The sequence below is a fragment of the Caretta caretta genome, chromosome 1 (assembly GCF_965140235.1).
Source record: "Caretta caretta isolate rCarCar2 chromosome 1, rCarCar1.hap1, whole genome shotgun sequence".
Classification (NCBI taxonomy): domain Eukaryota; kingdom Metazoa; phylum Chordata; order Testudines; family Cheloniidae; genus Caretta; species Caretta caretta.
In genome coordinates, this window is record NC_134206.1 from 21,981,341 (window position 1) to 22,004,249 (window position 22,909).

Here is a 22,909-nt window from a genome sequence, read left to right on the forward strand (position 1 = left end):
CAGTGCTCATCCTCAAACCTGTACAACACCTTCAAAAAGTAAGCCTGGGAGCTTAAATTCATAACTTTGCTAGACACTAAAAATCTAACCCACTTTTTTGGCCTACGCAGAGTTGTCCTTAACAGATTCTGGACTGGGCAAGGTTCTTTGTGCAGCCAACCAGCACTGCTGGGGCCTTCAAGATAATCCAAATTGCTGCAGCAGTGCAGATCAAACAATGATACACATTGTGAAGGAGTGCTCACTAACCAAATTCAGCGATGGGCTCTGCTAGCTCTACTTGGCCACTGAGAAAGCTATTGCTTGGCAAATATGCAAACACTAAATAAATAAATGGGCCACTTCACTTGGAATGGTCACTCACAGTGTGTGTCAACTGCTTACGTTAAACAATGTGTTCCACTTTGTATTTAGTTGACACTTTCAGTACCTTTTCCAGACCTGAAGAGCTTTGTGCAGCTCAAAAGCTAAGTTGGTCCAATAAGAGAGAGTACCTCACTTACCTGGTCTCACAAACTTGTCTGATGTTCCCAAATATCACGTTAAACCAACACTTCTATTGACTTCCCCCTTACCAACTTTTCTGTTTAAAATTACGCCATGATTTTCCTCATGTAAGTAACAGGGCAACACTGAGCCAAGCAATATCAGGTGCACTCTTTGTAATACTACTAGTTTTAACTTCTACAGGGCCTAGAATCACTAATTATCATAATGATAAAAATGTGAATATTGCCACCATACAGGTCAAGCGGGGAGTTTCATGTGGGTCTCCCACCCACATTCTGCTTCACCCAGGGACTAAGAGTGAGTCTGAAATGGGAAGCAGTAACATGGAAGAAGGCATAAAGATTGGTGTGAGAAGGAAAATGAAGGGAGTAGTTAGGCAGAGCACATGAGCCGAGTAGAGGGAGCACTGGGAGGAAGATTAGCAGAATTATGTAGAGCCTTTAACTCCATTTGATAGATTGAGAATCAAATGCATGAAGGTGAAATCCTGGGTCCCTGGAATTCATTAGCAAAACTCCCATTAACTTCAGCATGGCCAGGATTTCACCCAATGGGACTTTCCCAAGTTCTCATAATGGATTAGTGGCAGACCTGGGAATGCCAGCTAGAACTTTTAACGTCCATGCCTTCTCTCTAGACTACTCATTCTTCTATTTTAGATTGAAAGTTCGTCAGGCCAGGGACATCACTTTTTAAAGTTTGTTTTGCTGAGTGTATTGTTGGATATTAAATACATCAATATTATCTTGCAAACGCTCTTAAACGTTTCAGACAGCAGTATGACAAAGCACGCTACGCAATTTTTAATGCACGGTAGCAAGGTCCAAGTGGTAACTTAGTGCGTACATGCTAGAGCTTGCCACACACTAGTTCTCTGTATAGAGAAGCCCTATGTTGCTCAGGAATGGAATCTATATTTCATAAAAATAAAACTGTTCAAGTTGTGTCAGAGTAATTCCCCAGTTAATTATTATCCCAAACTACTGTACATGGGAGATATTAGTACCATGTTATAAATAAATTATTTTGCCAATGACCAAGACCATGCTAAGCTTACAATCCAACTTCAGCCATGAGAAGGAAACTGGGAACAACAAGCAGTGCAGAGGGAATAGTGTAAAGATGGACAAGGGTAGCAGTTTTGTTTCTCGGTGGTGAACAATACACTCATAAGGCAAAGTGTCCCATGCTGCAGAGCCCTGAGATACCAGTCCTGCAGTTTACTATGCTTGGACAGACCAGTGGCTTCAATGGGGCTCCACACGGGTGGAGCAGTCCACCTACCTATTGTAAATTGCAGGATCTGGAGCTTAATGTGCAGTTCAAGTGGCACTCTGCAGTGGACTGAAGGTTCCCTCTAATGAGCCGGCCCCTGATCCAGTCAGAAGTTGCGCAATGTAATTATTGGTTTAGCTCCTTGCGACAGGTGGATGTTCATGTGCGTCAACTGCCTGTCTGACGTGTCACTGAGTTATTTTTAAGCAAACTTCAAAATAAAAATAAATAAATAAAAAGAGGCCAAGCAGCAGAGTTCTGGAGTGTAATTCTCCCCTTCAGCCAGGGCGTACAATATACTCGGACTTAGTAGCACTACTTGCCCTGCTGCAGATAAAAGCCCATCAAGGCATTTTCACTTCGAACTCTTTTTCCAGGGGTTTATAATTCAACCATGACAATTAGCTGTGGGCAAAGATTGGCATGCAAGGGTTCAGGCCTAGAAGTAAGGGCTTTTAAAGAGCCCCAGAACAAGAGCTTTCAAGTTATATCTGTATTATATACACACTATTTGGAGGGAGGTTAGGGGAGAGATGCCTAGAGCTTGACATTTCCCACCCTAATCCCCACTCCAATGTACTCCTCCCATCCTAGTCGAGGTTTGTATTTTGTTTTTAAAAATTAAAACCAGCACCATTTTGTACTTACATTGCTCTTCTCAGTCAAAGTGCTGTACAAGCAATAACTATTCATCCTTACAACACCCCGTGAGGTAAGTATGAACAACCTAATTTCCCAGATAGAGATGGTAAGCAAGGCAGAATTTGCTCAAGGACACAAGAGCCAGGAACAGAACTCAGGAATTCCTGGCTTCCTGTCCTGTTTTGAGGCAACACTTCCACCCCCCCCTTCATTAAGATTTATAAAAGGTGATTGTCATAAATATAAAGGGAAGGGTAAACCCCTTTAAAATCCCTCCTGGCCAGAGGAAAAATCCTCTCACCTGTAAAGGGTTAAGAAGCTAAAGGTAACCTCGCTGGCACCTGACCAAAATGACCAATGAGGAGACAAGATACTTTCAAAAGCTAGGAGGAGGGAGAGAAACAAAGGGTCTATGTCTGTCTATATGCTGCTTTTGCTGGGGATAGACCAGGAATGGAGTCTTAGAACTTTAGTAAGTAATCTAGCTAGGTATGTATTAGATTATGATTTCTTTAAATGGCTGAGAAAAGAATTGTGCTGAATAGAATGACTATTTCTGTCTGTGTGTCTTTTTTGTAACTTAAGGTTTTGCCTAGAGGGATTCTCTATGTTTTGAATCTAATTACCCTGTAAGGTATTTACCATCCTGATTTTACAGGGGTGATTCCTTTACTTCTATTTCTATTAAAAGTCTTCTTGTAAGAAAACAATGCTTTTTCATTGTTCTCAGATCCAAGGGTTTGGGTCTGTGGTCACCTATGTAAATTGGTGAGGATTTTTAACCAAACCTTTCCCAGGAAGTGGGGTGCAAGGGTTGGGAGGATTTTGGGGGGTAAGACGTGTCCAAACTAAGTTTCCCAGTAAACCCAGTTAGAGTTTGGTGGTGGCAGTGGATATTCCAAGGACAAAGGATAAAGTTAATTTGTACTTTAGGGAAGTTTTAACCTAAGCTGGTAAAAGTAAGCTTAGGAGGTTTTCATGCAGGTCCCCACATCTGTACCCTAGAGTTCAGAGTGGGGGAGGAACCTTGACAGTGATTGTTTTATAACAATGTTTATCATGGACCAGGGCATTCCTCTCTAAAAAATTTCTGGCATTTTAATACCAGATGACATTACCTCTCAAATAGTATATGTGCCATAATTATACATTTAAAAGCTTACAATATATACCAAGCATTTGTGGTAATAAGTTGAATATACAAGTCAGTCAGATGGTGGACAATTGCTCTTATTTTTTTTAAATAAAAGTCTAATTCACTGAACTTAAACCCATCTTTCCAAAAGAGTCTACATCTGATTAGCAGGCCCCACATGCTTCAACCAGTTAATAATTTAAGTGGGTACAACTTCACTGAGGTCAGTGAAGAGACTAGGGCCATTCTCTCATCATGCCAGAATGCAACCACCTGTTTATTATGTTTGTTTTTACAGGCTTTTGCTTTACGGAATTTAGCCTCACAGCACCTCAGTAAGACAGCAAAGTATTATCTTCATTTTACAGATGGGGAACAGGGCACTCCACTCGCTGCAAGTATGGCACCTCCTCCTCGCCACTCTGTGGATTAGCTCTGGGGTATGGCAGAGGGTTAGGGTGCTAGTGGGTGAGGTGTGTCCATTTGGGGGTGCAGGCTCTGGAGTGGGGTGCTCAGGGCTGGGGCTCAGGCTTACCTCTGGCATCTCCCAGTCAGCAGTGCAGCGGGGGGCAGGAGAAGGGGGTGGCAAAGGCAGGCTTCCTGCCTGTCTTGACTCCAGAAGTGGCCAGCAGGTCCAGCTCCTAGGCGGAGGCGCAGCAGGCAGCTCTGCGCATTGCCCTCACCCACAGGCAGTGCCCCCACAGCTCCCATTGGCCACGGTTTCTATCCGATGGGAGCGCAGAGCCAGTGCTTGGGGCAGCACATGGAGTTTCATGGCCCTCACACCTAGGAGCTGGACCTGCTGGCTGCTTATGGGGTGCAGCACAGAGCCAGGACAGATAAGGACTAACCTGCCTTCGCTCTGCAGCACTTCCGACCAGACTAAACAGCATGGTTCTCTTTTTGAAAACTGGACACCTGGTCACCCTGCCCTGCAGTCACATGCTGTTACTCTGCTTCTCTCTCACATCTGCAGCTCCTATCTCACTCCAGGAACCACAGCATCCTCTTCATTACTCAGCAGTCCAGTCAGGTCACTCAGCATCACCACCTTCTGGGGTATATCAAAAAGTCTTTCCTTCAGCAATGCTAGCAGTCTTCCCATTAACTGCCTCAGGGGGTACTCCTTCATTTGCTAGTAGGGAAACCAGCCCTCTACTTCAGGTAGCCTGCCTACCCTCTATGCTAGGTTTCAGTCCAGGGTCTCCCAAACCAGCAGTTGTGGGCTCTCTTTTCCCAGCCCTCATTGCTTCTTCCCTAGACTGCTTCCTACTCTTCTAACCCACCCTTCTCTGGGTGTAACAGCTCCAAACCCTATTTACTCTTTCCAAGGAGTGACTGCTGACTCTGTTGCCTGCTCCCTGGCTTTATAGGCCCTGCATTTTCCTGCCCAGCTGAACGTGCTTGCAATCAATTCCCTGTTCCCTGGCTCTTCTTCCAGGTGCAGCTAGTGGAGTTAATAGGCCTACCCAGCCACTTTGACCCCTTCCAATCCTGTGTGGTGCAGACACGCTATCACAGAGAAATTAAATGGCTTGCTCAAGGTCACACAAGAGATCTAAAGTACAGACAGGAAAAGCACCCTCTTGCAATCTAGTCCAATGCTCTAACCACAAGACCATTCTCTCTCCCCATCATAGGCTGCAATTTTCCAAAGAGATCCGCAAGCAAGACTCTTTCTGTATAAAGAGAGCCACTAGAATCAACAGAAGTAAGGGCCTATACTTGTAAGTCTCTTTTTGCAAAATAGAGCCCATAATGAATATGTTAACTATACTTTGGTACTGCACCAATATTTTATATAATACTTAAATCTACAAAAGGAAATTGATATAATAAAAACAGACATTTTTAAAAATATCCTCTACCATAAAATAAGTACTGTGAATACTATTTTGGGGAGTATAAAAACTACTTTTGTAGCTTCAGAAGAACATTATCCCATGAAAATTTTCTGTTTTGCTGACATTGTCATTTAAATATATATGAATTATAAAATCTTATGATGTAATTTTCATGTCATACTTGTACCTACATATGGTGTAATCTTAATATATTTAGTAATATCAAATAGTACTTCCAATAATTGCATTACATCAAGATATTGTATAAGTTTAAAAAAAAAACTATTCAAGCAGAATTAAAGATCTGAGACCACAGCAAGAAAACATGCAAATTCCCATTTGAGGTGTACAGTAACTGATGTTTTAGGGTTTATCCCAGACCAGTGAGGGATTGTCTCACCACCTGCCCTGCAGTTTTGGGTGCCTTCAATGCTGTGCTGCTGTGACTCACAGCATTAACACCAACAGCCTCATACAAGCTTGTAGGTCACAACCTGGCTTCCACCAGTTTTAGCTACTTTTTGCAGGGTGACCCCAACACCCTTCTAGTTCTGAATTTCCCCCAAACCATCTGCATAGTGACAATCTGCTGGGGTTCCCAGAAGTGTGAGTTACTGTGTTACCCTTCAGCCTCAGTGAGAGTTTTGCTATTACTAAGCTGTGTGACACACCAGCTTTTCTGCCTTGCCAGCAAACTCTTCAGGACTCTGCCAGTCCAAATGTTGCATTGCAGGTAACAGACAGTGAGCACCAACTACCAAATTCTCCAGACTCATCTCCCAGCCCTCTCCTGGAACATTCACAGCGTGTTGCTCCTTTAAAGAGGCAATATACTGCAGCTCATTAATCTAATTGGGGTTTGACAAAGCACACTTATTTCAATCTAAGTGTTTAACTAGTTTATAGTGAAAGTAAAACAAGTTTATTTAACAAGAGGACATAGGATTAAGGAATAAAGACAAAGTGTTGCAAGCAAACAAAAATAAAAATACACTTCTAAGACTAAAACTTACTTTCAGCAAATTACCATCTGTCATAAATATAAAGGGAAGGGTAAACCCCTTTGAAATCCCTCCTGGCCAGGGGAAAGCTCCTCTCACCTGTAAAGGGTTAAGAAGCTAAAGGTAACCTCCCTGGCACCTGACCAAAATGACCAATGAGGAGACAAGATACTTTCAAAAGCTAGGAGGAGGGAGAGAAACAAACCGTCTCTGTCTATATGCTGTTTCTGCCAGGGATAGACCAGGAAGAGAGTCTTAGAACTTTTAGTAAGTAATCTAGCTAGGTACATGTTAGATTATGATTTCTTTAAATGGCTGAGAAAAGAATTGTGCTGAATAGAATAACTATTTCTGTCTCTTTTTTGTAACTTAAGGTTTTGCCTAGAGGGATTCTCTATGTTTTGAATCTAATTACCCTGTAAGGTCTCTACCATCCTGATTTTACAGAGGTGATTTCTTTACTTCTATTTCTATTAAAAGTCTTCTTGTAAGAAAACTGAATGCTTTTTCATTGTTCTCAGATCCAAGGGTTTGGGTCTGTGGTCACCTATGCAAATTGGTGAGGCTTTTTACCAAACCTTGTCCAGGAAGTGGGGTGCAAGGTTTTGGGAAGTATTTAGGGGGGAAAGACGTTTCCAAACAGCTCTTCCCCAGTAACCAGTATTTGTTTGGTGGTGGTAGCGGCCAATCCAAGGACCAAGGGTGGAATATTTTGTACCTTGGGGAAGTTTTGACCTAAGCTGGTAAAGATAAGCTTAGGAGGTTTTTCATGCAGGTCCCCACATCTGTACCCTAGCATTCAGAGTGGGGAAGGAACCTTGACACCATCTTTGCCTAAGCAGGTTTCCCACCTAAACTATTTTGTTGCTTTCCGGCTTGTTCTTCCCACAACCCCAATCAATACATTCATACAGGGAAGTTTTATTACCCAAGGTACAGTAACACCATCTACTAACCAGGTCACAAACAATGTTCACAAAGTTACTGCATCTCAGTAGTCTTAAATTATTATTTATTTGCACTATCACAGCACCTAGGAATCCTAGTCATGGACCAGGACCCCTTTGTGCTAGGTGCTATACAAATATAAAACAAAGACAGATTGTAATCTCCCTGGGGCAGGAACTAAGCGTAAGACATGAGACAGACAGGAAAGTACAAGTAAACAATAAGACAACTGTGGTCAGGATGATAGACAGTGGTCTCTGCACACAGCAGTGTCACATTCCCCGTATCATTAACTGAACTATTCAAATGTTGATGGTTCCTCTGAACTGGGTTGGTGATTTTGTGAAAACAAAACTGCCTTTAGATTTCTGACACTTCTTGTTTCTGCTTTGGCTGAAAGTAGCGTGAGAACAGCAGTTTGGCCTTGCTACATCCACTGCTAGCTAGAAGCAGGTAGGACAGTCAACTTTCCTAAAGTCACACAGGAATCCTGTGACAGAGTGGGACATAAAATCCAGGATTTCTCAAGTCCCAGTCAAGTGCCTTAACCACAAGATCATCTCTCCCCTCCTGTAAGTGAAAGATACAGGTGTAAATCCTCCACAGTATTAACATAATGGGTGCGAAAGGAAACAAAACTCTCTGCTGAACCGCAATAGATTTAGTTTGAATGCTACAGCATTTCTCATACAAACCCACACATTAATCCACTTCTACCTCTTAATGGAATCTTTGCATTTGTGAAAGGTCTGTCTAAACGCCGTGATTTTCTGAATTATTTTAAAATTAAGGGAAATAAGAACAAATACGTCTCTGTGAGAGATCACAGCAAGTCACTAACATTCTGCATCCCAAGAGAAACACAGAAGAGCAGTTGCCTGACAACTACTTGTGCATCCGTTAGAAAATTTATATTTAAGAGGTGCTGTACACGGAGTACTCCGCTCCCACTGACCCAACAGAATATGTGGGTGCTTAGCATTTTTATGGGGTTAGGGAGAATCAGATTCCATTGCTGAGACTGCCAATAAGTGTGCTGGCTATGATGGGAGGAACAAACAAATATATACGCTGGATCAGATCTGTGGTCCAGCCACTGCAGTCTCCTGTTTCTGACAGTGGCCAGCACCTGCTATCTTCAAAGGAAGGTGCAAGAAGTCCCAAAGGAGACAATTATGGAATAATCTTCCCACTGGAGAAGTTTGTCTCACTCTCATCAATTAGTAGTAACTAGAAATTCTACTAGCTCTACAGTATTAATTTTTAAAGGAAGATGCAAGCTTCTTAGCCTATGACATCTTTGACATTTCAGTCAAAATTTCTATAGTGCCTACTGCAGTGGCAGCTAGGTATTTAGTTAGGGAGATTTAAGAACAAAACCAATGGGGCTCATTGTGCTCTGAAGTTCCCTACCAAGTGGCTGCCAAAGAGTCACTTCAAAAAGCAAAAAAGACATTTTTAGCTGAAAATGCTGCTGGCTACAGCATGTTCAAACCTAAGAATCATCCTCATGAACCTCACAGCCTATTGTGTCTGCTATGATGGAACATATGGTGAGAGATGGCCCCTCATGAAGCCACTTTCCAAACCGTTCTGAATTTTCCCCACACCTCCAAGTAATCACCAATGCAATGAGTTACAGCCAGAAGCAGAGACTCATGCACAGATGTGTGTTCTCAGGGGCCCACGCCACTCCAGAGGTGCCATTCAGCACTATCTAGAAGTGCCAGGTTGACTTCAAAAGTAATGTTAAGTAACTAAGCATCGGGGGTGATAAAAGCTTGAATTATTTTGCAGAAGGCAAGATTGCCAACTCCAAGCGTTCAGAATCACAAGTTACCCTACAGGTGACGTTGATGGTACTACTTTGGCATAGGGTACTATGGTGCAATTCTTTCTTCCCAGTTCAATATTCCGTTTCTCCCCGCAAGTGGCCAAATGTCACCATTATTCATGAGGTCATGTTGACTTGCCTGTGGGTCACAGCAGGGGTATACGGGCATGCTTTAGAGTGGCTATTCCTTCCTTTGTGAACGTTCTCAAGAAGGTAGTGATTGGACACTGCTCCCCTCGAGGGCACTCTCATGTGGCATTCTACAGGGTTCTATCTGGTCATCCCTCTTGTTTACATGTACCCAGGATAGTGAGAAGAGATGGGCGGCAGTATTTTCAGTATGCGGATTACAGTTTGACACCTCCATTTCACCTGACCCAGCCAAAATAGTCAATGATTTTACTTGATGGCTGGGTCATGGTTGAGAGCCAGCTCGTTTAGCTCAATCCAGACAAGACTGAATGTTAGATGGCTGAGGAAAGCAACCAAAAGCTATGGCATGAATTATATCTGTCCCTTTGGTTAAGGGACCTTTTCTACCATTTATTGGTCAGGTTCATGCTCTGGGGGGACTGGGGGGATTGTTACAAGAAGAGCAGCTAGCAGCAATGACAAGTCAGGTCAGCTTTTTACCATTTATGCACAGCCAGGAGGTTGCAGCTGTTGGATGCAGAACTTACAACCATCAGCCATGCTTTTCTCACCTCAAGATTAGATATTGCAAAGTAGTCTACATGGTGTTACATCTTAAAACAGCGTAGAAACTGAAGCAAGCACAAAAACCACATCTGCCCACTTTGTCTTCCCACAACCATATTAAACCAGTGTGCCATGATCCACATTGGCTTCATGTGGGTTTCTCAGTGAAGTATGAGGTGTTGTGTTTGCTCTTTAAGCCATTCATGGCTTAGGAGCTGAACAATTGTCTCTGCTTATATCACACTACTATGGTTGAGATCAACAGAGGCACTCAAGCTGGAGCCCTATAGATATGACAAGAGGGCTGCTGGCAGGTTGTTTCCATGTGGGCCCCTTGACTTTGGAATTCACTCCCCACCCAGTCAGAGAGCCTGAGCCTGTTGACTTTCGGAGTGCACCATACAGGTCATCTTTTCCCTGCAGGCATTTGAAAGTGGGAGGAAATCCAGTGTTTACACTGCCTGGCTCATTTTATCTACCTTAAATTGTACCACTGCACTTAGGATATATTTTTAAGTTATGTGAGGGAATAGGCATCCCTTTTTACATTTCTGTAAGTTAATACCTCAGTCTGTATCCAATTGCCCTTATCTAAGAAAATTCAACAATACCTCATAGCAAGAGGTATAGCCAGCTGAGACTATTTGGGTTTATGAGTTAGCTTTCATGGATTCTACAGTAGATAGAAAACTCTTTGCCTTCAGCATTGCTACTGCATAAGAATGTACAAATCCCCTGTGACACAGCTGATCATACTCAGTCTCCTGCCACGGGCAACCCAGCTTTCTCCCCTGCAACTACATCTGTTGCTGAGCAATTTTTTAAAACCATGCTGACCTAACAAAGTAGATATGTGGAAGCATTCAGGTACCACTCTGTGTATTATCCACTATGCATAACAATTATGTTCCACTGTACTCACTCTGATAGTCTAGGCAGTAAACTCCCTCAGAGCATTCTGGAACCTAATACGATCTATCAGTCTCCAATAGTGGACCACAGAAGCAGGTGTGATCATGAATATCTATTCTCACACCACCCCATTTCCAGTCGCAATCCAAAAATCAGAATTGAAATATGTTTACGAGTAAGAACTCATAAGCCACCTTGAATAGTCCCATGAGATTCCACAAATCAAACCTTTATTCAGTTATTTAAGGTTTACTTTTATTACCCATTATTATAACACTCTTGAGTTGACCAGCTTGTGGTGTTGACATTAAAGAAAATGGCTTCTACCAAGAGAAGCTTGCAACTTGGGATTTACAGATTCATCAGCCCTGTGTTATTACACAAGTTTTATTTTTAGCTACTATCGAGGAAGGTATTTAAATATATTAGTGGTGTGGGGGGTTGCTACCAACCTCCTGATCAGGAAGAGGATTTTGAGTGCACAATGTTGTGGGAAATCAAAGGCCTCATTTGAGTTAGATTTGACTATTCATGTGCTTTAGTCTAGGGACATATGTAAATCTTTGCACAGAAACTGGCCGAATGTCCCATCAGGCAGTTGAAGAGAGTTGGGGCTTTTGCACCTTTGGAAGAGTGAGAGAGTTTGAGATTAGCTGGATATTTCTGCTTAGATGAGCAGTGGTGAAAAAAGAAATTCACAATCTATGACTGGACTCAACTGCTCTCCCAGAGAGCTGTAGGTAATAAATTTGCATGGGCAAGGGAGGAGCAGGGAGAGGTTTCTGCCATCCACAACTGTGCTATGGCCAGACACAAACTTGCCCTAAATAAAAAGGAAAGCATGATTCCTCAAAATTCCCACCAAACTCAGCTAATAAGAGGCCCATGTGCATCTTTTGCTGGAATTTCCAATACATTTTCTAAAAAGTTACACAGGAAAAAGTGAACAAGCAAAACATCACCTGTACATAAGAGTTAAGGGATGTAACTGAAATGACAATATAAGAAGTATCTCAATCAGAAATAATTTCTGGCATTCCACATAAGAACAAAATTAACAGATGTTAAGAGGCCTGAGGTAACAGTACATCCACATTAACTACTTATTAAAGACCCCAGTTCAGCAAAGTACTGCAGCCTATATTTACAATTAAGCATGTGCTTAAGTCCCATTGACTTCAATGAGATTTAGGCATATGCTTCAGTGCTTTGCTGAATTGAGGCCTAAGCCGTCTACTCTTCTGTGATAAACATCATTTGAACTGTAGGGGAATTAGGATCCTGTGATTAGGGTGCTACCCTAGGACTTGAGAGGCACAGGTAAGTTTATGGAGGGGATGGTATGACAAGATTGCCTACTTATGGCATGTAGCTAATCTGTGACAGCTAGCAGCAAATATCTCCAACAACTAGGGATGGGACACTAGATGGGGAGGGCTCTGAGATACTACATAGAATTCTTTCCTTGGTGTCTGGCTGGTGGGTCTTGGTCACACGCTCAGGGTCTAACTGATCACCATATTTGGAGTCGGGAAAGAATTTTCCCCTGAGAAAGACTGGCAGAGACCCTGCGGGTTATTTGCCTTCCTCTGAAACATGGGGCATGGTTTAAACTAGTGCAAATGGTGAATTCTCTGTAACTTGAAGTCTTTAAACCATGATTGGAGGACTTCAGTAACTCTCCAGAGATTAGGGTCACAGGAGTGGGTGGTGAGCTTCTGTGGCCTGCAACGTGCAGGAGGTGCGACTAGATAATCATGATGGTCCTTTCTGACCTTAAAGTCTATGAATCAATGAGATTCAGTCCCCTGCTCCATCAGATTGTATGTGAGAGACCATGGGAGTGAGGTACTTAGCCATTTTTGAAAATCCCTTTAGGTACCTGTATGCTTGTTTTAGCACCTAAATACCTTTAAAAATCGGTACAGTCTCTCAGTGCTTCAGTTCCCTGTCCATACAATGACTTTCCTACTTCACAGAAGCATTCTGAGGATAAATAAACTGAAGACTGAGGTGCACCCAGACACTGCACTCCAGGGGACAATATAAGTACTTAAGACACAGAGAAGCTGTGCTGCCTTTCAAGTTACATTACTTTGAACCCTTCTTCATTTTGAAAGTAAGAGTCTGTAAGACTGGCCAAAAACAGGCCACGTACCAATTTCCATGAAAACAGGTTCAGAATTAAAGCTGTCCAGCATGCCACACAGATTATTCCATTCTCAGGAATATCCATGCAACATATGGTATAGGTAGGCCACTGCGCATGTGTTCTCAAAAAGGTACCAGCAGCCACACCCCACCCCATCCTTTCTCCAGAAAACTCCCCACGGCTCGTCCTGTTAGGAATCAGCAAACTGTAACATCACTGTGTTGGGGGTAGCAAGAAATGGGTTATGATGGTGCAGACCCAAAATTTCCTTTCTTACCCACCTCAAGACTTTGGTTCTAACTTAGTGTAAGGGGACTGTTAGCCTCTTACGAAAGTGCTTACTGGGGGGTTGGTTGGCTAGCTCCCAGTACCAAAAGAAAGGGGAAGGGTCGACGGGAAATCAGGACCCTGAGACAATCCTCAGGGGCAATGGGGAGAGGCCAATGCTCCAGGTTAGCCTGATTGACAGGGCGGGCCAGCTAATGAGGGAGTCAAGAGGCCAGGGGTCCCATCCTCCATATAAGCTGGGGCTGCTTGGTCCAGAGTAGTGCTGAACTAAGAAGAGAGCAGCAGCAGGCAGAGGGGCCAAAGAAGCAGCTCAGGGAGCAGATCAATGCTGGGTGCAGAGCTGCAGCAACCAGAACCAGAGAGGCAGCTCAGGGTGCTGTGCTGGAGGCAAAGCAGCAGCAGCAGGGCAGAGTGGAGCTGAAGCTGGGGGCACTCCAGAGCCAGCTGTGGTGAGCAGCTGGGTAGGGGTGCCAGGTGTCTGATTTTTGACTGGAACATCCGGTTGAAAAGGGACCCTGGTGGTTCCAGTCAGCACTGCTGACTGGGCTGCTAAAAGTGGCTAGCTCTGTGTGGCTCCTGGAAGCGGCCTTCATGTCCTTGAGGCTCCTAGGTGCAGGGGCAGCCAGGGGGGCTCTGCGCACTGCCCCTGCCCACGTGCAGGCACTATCCCAAATGTCAGCTCCACGGCTCCCATTGTCCAGGAGCTGGAGAGACATGTTGCTGCTTCTGGGAGCCACCTGGGGTAAGTGCCACCCAGAGCCTGCACCCCCAGCCCAGAGACCATACCCCCTCCCACATCCCAAACCCAGCCCAGCAAAAATGAGCGAGCGAGGGTGGGGGAGAGTGAGTGATGGAGAGAGTGGGGAATGGAGTGAGCTGGGGGACGGGGCCTCAGAGAAGAGGCAGGGCAAGGGTGTTCAGTTTTATGCAATCAGAAAGTTGGCAACCCTACAGCTGGGGAGTTGTGATGGGGGGCCTGGGCAGAGGTCGCAGCGCAGGGAGATCCCATCAGTGAAGGGACCTTGCAGGCCAGACTTGGAGGGGGATCGTAACCCCAACGGGGGTGGAGGGCAATGCTGGGAAGAAGGGCCCTTCCACCCAGAGCCTGAAGACATGTGTCCACCACCAGCACAAGTGTCCAGCTGGCAGCATGCCTGCAGCGCAGCCAGGGCCCAGGAGGGAGGCCTGACACATGTGAGAAACAGACTGTGAACTTCCCTTACATTCCAGAGACAGCTGTTTGTGATGATGTCCCCATGCCACAGAGTAGGGTTGTGTGTTTTCCTTTAACCTTTCTCATGTTTTAAAAACTGATTGCTGTTTAAGAAATTATATTTGTTGACCTAGATGCAATGATCAGTGGGTCAGGAAAGCGTCCAGAACCGAGAGAGTACCCTTCAGTCGGGACACCTTAACCTCCTTGGGGTTGAGCTCCCCAGGGATCCTGGGCCCAGCCTTGTTGGGATTGCGAGGACTCTGCCACATAAGAGTAGAAGCGGAGTCCGAAGTCAGGCAGGTCTCTGGGTAAAGGAAGTGGGAGTGAGGACTCAGATCCTTTCGCTAGCTAATTCCACCGGGGTAGTGTATAAGCCAGGAAAGTTCCCCACAATATAGTGAGACCATGCCCCTGCTTACATTAGGGCACAAAGCTATAAATAAAAAGTGTTAGGAACATTCCAGTTTTAAAAACTTGCACAGTCTTTCAGAGAGGAGATTTTTCTTTGTCTCTATTCAGTATATATTTGCTATACTCTGATTTGTTATCTGACCTGCTTATTTTACAACATGGAGATATTTGTCTGAACTTTGAATTCCTTTTTGAAAGAACAGTATATAGTGGAGTACTGACTTATTTTTATGATGGTGAGATAATGGAAAACCATTTTTTTCACCACACATACACAACTCGAGTCTGGGATTTTACCTTTTGTTGTAAATTGATTCATCGGGTGTTCCTGGAAGAGATCATCTTTTACATCACTAATGCTAGACTCTTCTGGAGCTACTCCAAATTTATGTAGTATAAGTGAACTCTTTTCCAAAAAAACAGATCCAGATGGGAATGGCAACAATCCATACCCTTAAATATAAAGAACTAGGAGTCTTTAAACCATGAGCCCAAAGCAAAGCTACTTGAAAAAGAAAAATAGCCTATGCCTAGAGGTGGGCTGGAGAACAAAAGGAGGGGGAGGAGCAGCTTTGGGGCAAAAAGAGGAAGGCGAGTCCTTACCCAAGGGAGAGGGTGAGGACTCCAGCTGGGGCCAGTGATGAGGGGTTGGAGTGAGGAAGGGGGCTCTGGGGTGGGGCTGAGGGATTCGGAGTGTGGGAGGGGGCTCCCAGCTGGGGCAGGGCGTACGGGCTGTGGGCTTTCCCTTTAGTCCCCCTGCTCTTCTAGTCCTGATCCAATTAGATCTAGGAGAGAATGCAGACCATACACTTGAGCAAAATGCAACAAACTTCTAACCATGCTCTTAAGCGTTGACATGGTATGTCCTCTCTCAGGGACTATACCCGATATTGGTAAAGAAACTGACCTTATGATCCAATAAGAGTTCTTTCATCTGATTACTATGTTCCTATCCTTATCAGACAGCTCAGTGAGATAGGCAGAAACTTATTTTAAATATAGTGACCCAGGAATAGCTGACGCTTGCGAAATAATCCAAACATTCCAAATATTAAATATGAGCCACCATTAAAACGGTACAATATGCCCAGAGAGCAGCAAAGTGGTCTGCTTTCATACATAGGGGATTTTACGGGGTCTTCGCAGTGATACAGAAAGTGGAGCCAGTGATATGTGAAATATCTGTATGTCAGACTGTACTACACACCGTCTGGTAACAGTGTCAAGTAAGTACAAATTTGACTTGTCTAGGGTGAGTTCAACACAAGTCATTACACTTAGGTTCTTTAGCATAATTCTTCATCATCATTCTTCAGCATCACCATCCTTTTCTCTCTCTCCCTCCCCCCAAGTTATTTCATTCATAATGTGATTTCTTAAAGTAAAAACACCACACTGTGACTAACGTAACAAGCCTGCAGCTCTAAACAAATAAAATTAATTTTATTCTCCTGCTTTGTAACAGGATCTGAAAATCATGAAAGAGCTTAAGTGCCTCAGAGAACATCCTTTGAAAATCATGCTTACGGGCTGGAATACAAATTGGATGCTGGTCCCTAGGCCATTGGCCTACCTTATTAGATTGGTGGCTTGCATTTAATTTCCCCTGACTAATAATTCACCTTTATTAAATTATAATTTAACACTCACAATCAGTTTTGAAGTTAAAATGAAAAAGAAACATTAATTGCTTTTATGAAGAAATTTGAAGAGGCTTATAAATTGTTAAACTGTCAACACTGTTCACATCATTAGTGGCCTCATGACACAGCAATTAAAATTAGAGCACCTTTGTATCTTTTCAGTTTTGTCTGGAATAAGAACAGGGTGATCATGGTTTTCCCATGGGCAACACCTTAAGTACCTAGAAAACATGTATGGAGGTAGAAAGGTAGACACACCAACACTGGTAAATGGTTATTATTAAGTTTTAAAAAACTATACTATGCTTCATACAGTATTCTTAATCTTTAGGTAATCTAGCTGTCATTAACCTTTAGTTTACATTTAGAAATACTAGCTCGTCTGTATTATGACAGTATTCTATGGAGTTACTACCTAGTATTTCAGGATATTTTTTGGTATTTCATGGTAACTCCAAAGTAATGTTGTGTTGCTACTCTAAATGAGGTTTGAGGTTTGTTGCACTGGCATATTTCAATGGACACAGCCATTTATGAGAATTGAAAAATCCATGCAAGTGTAATCATCCTTGAACTGTGATCTTAACTCTTTTTAGTAGCACCAAGTAGTTATTTGATCACTGTACTTTTTAACAAACAGAACAGCTTTAAAATTATTTGCGTAATTATTAATACAGACAGCTGTGCATAGGAACTGGCAAAAAATTCTGCACCTCCTACAATCTCATGGTGGATGCTCCAATGATCCAAGAACAAAACTTATTTTTTCCAAAGCTAATACGTCTTGTGTTAACAAGACATCTCTATTAAATTATTTTAGTAAAAGAATAATGAGCAAAAATGGGTACAAGAAAAATTTAAAATCAGAATTTTCTTTAAGGAAAAAATTAAAAACCCAACCCAACATCTTCTTTGCAATATTAGAGGTGGGATTCCTTTATAGAGCCAAAAATGAACTTCTCTGGATTACTACGCCACCTTTTGACCGACTTTCTCTCTTAAATTTAATTGATTGTCCAGCCCCCCAAAAAAACATTTATTTAAAATATGCATTTGTCACCTTCTGCAGACTTTTAAAGGTTTTATGGGCTTACTTTGTTTATTATACAGAAGTGCAGAGCTGCATACTTCATGATTTCTAGTCTCATTAGGAGCACCATCACCGATATCAATGAAAATAGTATATACATTTCTACTTAGTTCAGGGTTTCAGAATAACAGGTATACATTTCAAATGCAATGAATCTGGGCAAGTGAGAGATTATGATTTAGTTACCTTTGTTAGCCAAGTATATAATGAAGTCTAAGACAAATTCTATAGTCCAATTGTTTCTCCTATGTTAATCTGTCCTTGTACTATTATAGAAATAAAGGAAACCTTTTCTTACTCTGGATTTCCTATAACATCTGAAATGTATCAGAACTGTAAGCCCTACCATATAGCGAATATATTCCAATTTGCTTTGAATCTTACCTAGATCCCTATTCAGGCATTAAATAAAATAGCACAGATAATCAAAGGAGTTACAGCATGCATTTAAATACATTAACCGTGTCCTACCTTGCATCCAAACATCAACGATAAAGTGTTGTTGGTGCATGCAACTTTGCAGTGGCAAATCATTGGTGTAAAGCAGTCAGGATTTTTAACAATAGGGCACATTCCTTTAGTGCTGCAGTAGTAGCAGCCTACTGAAAGATAAAAACAAGTAGCTGATACGGCACATGGAGTGGCAACATACGCTGCTCAACAGCTATCTTCTCTTGCTAGTCAGAAGCAGCCTGCTTGAATCTCTACCTGTGTCCCATTCAGCCATCCCCTTCTTTGTTGATGAATCAATGATGCAGCATTGATCATGAATCTCAGGGTTTCCCTTCCACTGGGAAATTAGTTTTACATTGAAGGGAAAAAATGGAAATGAGGGGGAAAAGCAGGTGTGGCAGCATTAGCATGTAAAAGGATATAAACGCCTACTCATAACAATCACATAAGATTGTCATGCTAGCTCAAGTGGGCTGAAATTATTCCATCAGAAGAAAAATACTGCAGCTCCTGATTTGGTAAAAAGCCAGTGAGTTGCTGCAATACATAGTCATTGTGGGGAGGGGAAAAAACAAAACAAAACAAACAAAAAATCTACTTATCGAAGGAGACACAATCTTCAGCCTTTATCAATATGCATTCCAATAAGGATTCCCTCTCCTCCAACCCCCAGAAAAAGGATCTATTGAATTACAACTCCATAGAAGCTACGACCTTTGCTTTCTCCAAAACGAACTGTCCTCAAAGCTGAAAATCTCAGCTGCTGGAGTTTGCAATGGGAGAAAACGCTGTTACAAGTAGCATTTACCCAATCCTCGCCTGCCACATGGGAGCTTTCTCCAGGCACAAATTTGCAAATAGACAGTCTGATGGATTGCAGAAGACACTGAAAAAAAAAAAATACATGAAGCTACATGGAAAACGAACCAGTATGAAGCTTAAAAAACCCAAACAACCCTTTAAACTCTGTTTGAAGTACTATACCTACAGATGAGGCAGCTATAATTCAATAATGTAACCTTTAAACATATTCTACACATTAGCCTCCAGTATGTCAGGAATTTAACCATTACAGTAGTTTAGGGGAACTATAATATTTTGGCTGCAGTAAGAGCAAGCAGTGGTCGTATTTCCACAATTTCAGTAGCAATGGATCAAAATGTATAATGAAGCATGTGGATGGTCAATCGGGTAGCTGTAATTTTTTAAACTTTGTGTTAAAAGTTGAATGAATAAAAGTGAAAATACAAAAAGCAAGAAGGAGAAAAAAAAAGGGGGGGGGGAGGAACGGCAGTTTAAACACTTTCACAGCTGACAGTGAAATAGTCCCAGCAGTTGTTTAAATAGTGACTTGACCTTTTGTAACTCATGAGGCACTGCTCATCACACTATGAGCTCTTTCTGATTAAATGAGAGCAGTTTGTCTCCCAGACAATTGTCAGTGTATTCTGAAGAGATGATTGGAATATTTTCTGCTAGGGACCAGAGCTAAAGTGAACACAGAATGTGCTTCACAACATTTTATAGAAACACTTATGGCAAATGAAAGTACAAATATGGATGTGCTTCAAAGAATTCTCAGAGTAAATATTAGAGAATTTGTAACTAGATTATATTTTAACTCTATATCTTTATGCTGACTGGAGGCTACAATGTAAAGGGAGCAGTACAATAACTAAAAATAAATAAGTACAGAACTGGATCTTTCCTATGTAATTTACCCCCCGCTTTCCAAAATCTGAAAGTTTAGGTGCAGATTTTTGATTGCCCAGAGCCCAGCAACACGCTTAAATCACTGCCATCAGCTGGAATACCAGTTGTTATGCTATTGCCAAAAGCAGCTAAAAGGAGGCCTTAGCACAACTAACAGACCAGGAGAGGAGAGTGAAGTGAGAATAACCTTGAGGACTGAACATGACCCTGTGCCCTCCTGACTTGACCTATTTCTCCGAAGCATACGGTTTTGCAGGATGGAAAGTCTGGCAATAGTTTACTATTGCTATACAGTTGGTTAACTGATGGAAAGTTCCCCTGCCTGACTGATGGAAAATTCTCTGACAGGCTATAAATCCACTCCCTTAACTTAGCGTCTATTCAGCAGGGTTTTGGGGTTTTTTTTTTTTGTTTTTTTTTTTTTGGATGAGCAAGCTATGTAATATTAACAAATTGGGTATAAAGAGGAAGAATATGAGCTCGGGGACATTTGAACGCTTGGACACCTCTCCAGTTCTCCTGCAGACGGAAGGCTGGCCATTGGACATCTATAGTTATCTACCTCTTCAAGACCCTGGATAAATATGAATCTGAGGGGTGATTTGGGGTGCTCTGCTAACCAGTTGCAGATGTGTGCAAGTGCTGGAGATTAAATAAAGTAGAAGCTTTGAGTGAAAGCACTTTTGTTTGCCTGCTTGCATCAATTATCTATTGGCTGGATGGCAGTGTCCCCATTGATTTATTTCCTGAACACCATCTCACAAAGAGTAAAGTTACCAAGAGTTTTGGGTTCAGCAAAACCTCAGGTAACAAAAGGATTTAGTTTCTTAAACAATATGGATTTTGGTTTTTAATACCCTGGATCACTAACTTTTCCTTTTAGAATTTTTCACCATTTATAAACTAATCATGATTTTATATAATAATATTTTACATTTATTAGTTTTGTTTCCTTAAGGATAGAACGGAGGTTACTCAGTTTGGATACAGGTATGCATTACAGTAGTATGTGTTAAAAGTGCTTAGATACAAAATTGATCAGAGAGACTATTATGAAGCAGCATCAATTGCTCCATAGTTAAAATTACAACCCAGTTCCCATATTAAGTCCTAATTTTTTTTTAAGGATTTTCTTGCAAAATGACAGATTCTAAAAGTTCACTGTCCTCAATTCACTCTGGTCATTGTTTGATTTCACACAGTCCTGAAATGTGTTTTATATGCCGCATTAGATCACATGGGAGCTTATTATAGAGATGCTATTTGACTAAACATCAATAACCCATGCTCTGTTTGACCAATTATTCCAAAGTAACACAAAAGCAGGACTTCTTTCCAACTTGTCCTGATGGTTAGCATATGAAATATTGCTTGACCCTATTTAGAATACATGTTATGACAAATGCTCATAAAAATATATGAATCTTTGATCTATTTATTCCCAGCCTGGCTGTCTCATTATTAAACAGATTTTCTTTCAAGTCCTGTCTCTCTCATCACCAGCACCGGTGTAAATTTAGAAAAGTGTGGTTTCCATGACAATACATTCCATAGTTACAGCTAGCAGCCACTATCATTATTAAAAAAAAAAAAAAAAAAAAAAAAAAAAATCACACTGTTACCTGAAGGTGCGACACACTGCATTACTGGTCTGATAAGCACTAATCTGGCAATATTTTTAGGAGGAGACACTACTACAGAATTTCAGAAAATGATGCATTTGATTTAGCAGTCCTAATACCCACTCAGCTGAGACATTTAAGTGATCAGTCACGCTCTCAGTTCTTCCCAATAGTTATTTCTGTTTAGAAAGAACACATTGCATCTGCACCATTAAGTATTTTAAACATGACATCTCCATTTAAAATGGACCCACAATCACACAAACAAGATCTCCAATTAAGTTGCACAAAACCTCGTTAATATTGCCTGCATTTAATTTCAAATCAAAAGAGGGGGAGGTGAAAGAGAGGCCATTTATTGGTCTTTCAGGGGAATTTTGGATCTACTTGCTTAGGTTTGCAGTTCCAGGAGAGAAGACACACTGATTTGTTCAACTCCCCTCCCTGCTTAACGTTCCTCATCCTAAAAATGTAAGACTTCCAGCCAAAACACATTTCACATGTGATTTTATTTAATATTATGATGTTTCAAATAGTGATCATCATAGGCTCCCACAAGACAAGAAATATTGCCCTTCACTCAATCTAATTGCTGTTTTAACTAACAAAAAAAAGTGTTATCTGCTGCCTGGTCATTTGGGAAAGTCACAGAGAAATATCCCCTAGCCTAATGAGAAGGAGGTTCATTCTAGTGGCAAATTGGAATAATAATTCACATCACAAATGGCCAAGAAAATTTATTTCAATTATGTGACAACCACCCACAGCAAGTTGCCATACAAACATGACTGCTCAAAGTCCCTTCTCTATTTTTACTTTGTGTAGTACCCATCAGTGAAACAGAAGTAAATTGCTAATTGCTGGGAAAAGAATTTAAATCACAGAGTCAGATAGCAGGAGCAAGGTTTCTTGGGGGAAAAAAATGTACATCCATATACTCTTTGAAAAGATTAACAGAGGAACATATATTGCAGATGTTACCATACAACTAATAAATTCCCCATATCTGCTGCATTTTGCAATCCTCCTCTCTCCCAAAAAAATCCTATTTGCAACTCCTGCCACAATGAAGTGCACCTCTCTTATTGGCTATTATCACTCCCAGCTAGTCAGGATGTACAGCAGCTGTCAGATTGCTGAATAAGCATCCAGTGCCATTGTCTGAGCTTCTTCCCCAAGACAGTCATTACACACATTCTTCTCCGCTTCAGGTCAACCCAAAATATTATTTGTGGAGGTGAAAAGAGTCCCCTCTTCCTGTTCCGGGTCTGTACACTACTGTGCTAGCAGCTGGGGGACTACTGCAGACAGCTAACAGAGATTCTTCTTTACCTATTTTAGATTTTAGAGCAAAAGATCCTTTGCCTCATGCTGTATGTGTGCAGTCTAGACTATGATTTGTGCACATACTGCCATGGAGTTATGTACCTCTTTTCTCCAATAAGATTTTATAATTAAGAGTTTCTTCTTGCCGCTTCCATCTTTCCCTTTTAAGTCACCATTTTCTGTCATTCTGTTCAT

The 22,909-nt window shown here is 41.9% G+C and overlaps 1 protein-coding gene across 16 annotated transcripts in view; it reads right to left on the bottom strand.

Annotated features, from left to right (window-relative positions):
- The window catches only part of DLG2 (discs large MAGUK scaffold protein 2), a 1,511,004-nt gene that overhangs the window by 952,238 nt on the left and 535,857 nt on the right, over positions 1–22,909 (bottom strand). For 2 of the 16 annotated variants that reach the window (XM_048840986.2, XM_048840977.2), the window contains exon 1: positions 18,072–18,786. The exons of 13 other annotated variants lie outside the window; for them this stretch is intronic. In XM_048840986.2, the coding sequence (XP_048696943.1) occupies positions 18,072–18,173 (102 nt within the window). In that variant the 5' untranslated portion in view covers positions 18,174–18,786. Of the gene's footprint in view, positions 1–18,071; positions 18,787–22,909 lie in introns of those variants that run through there. One more of the 16 variants, XM_048841011.2, reaches the window with a different exon arrangement.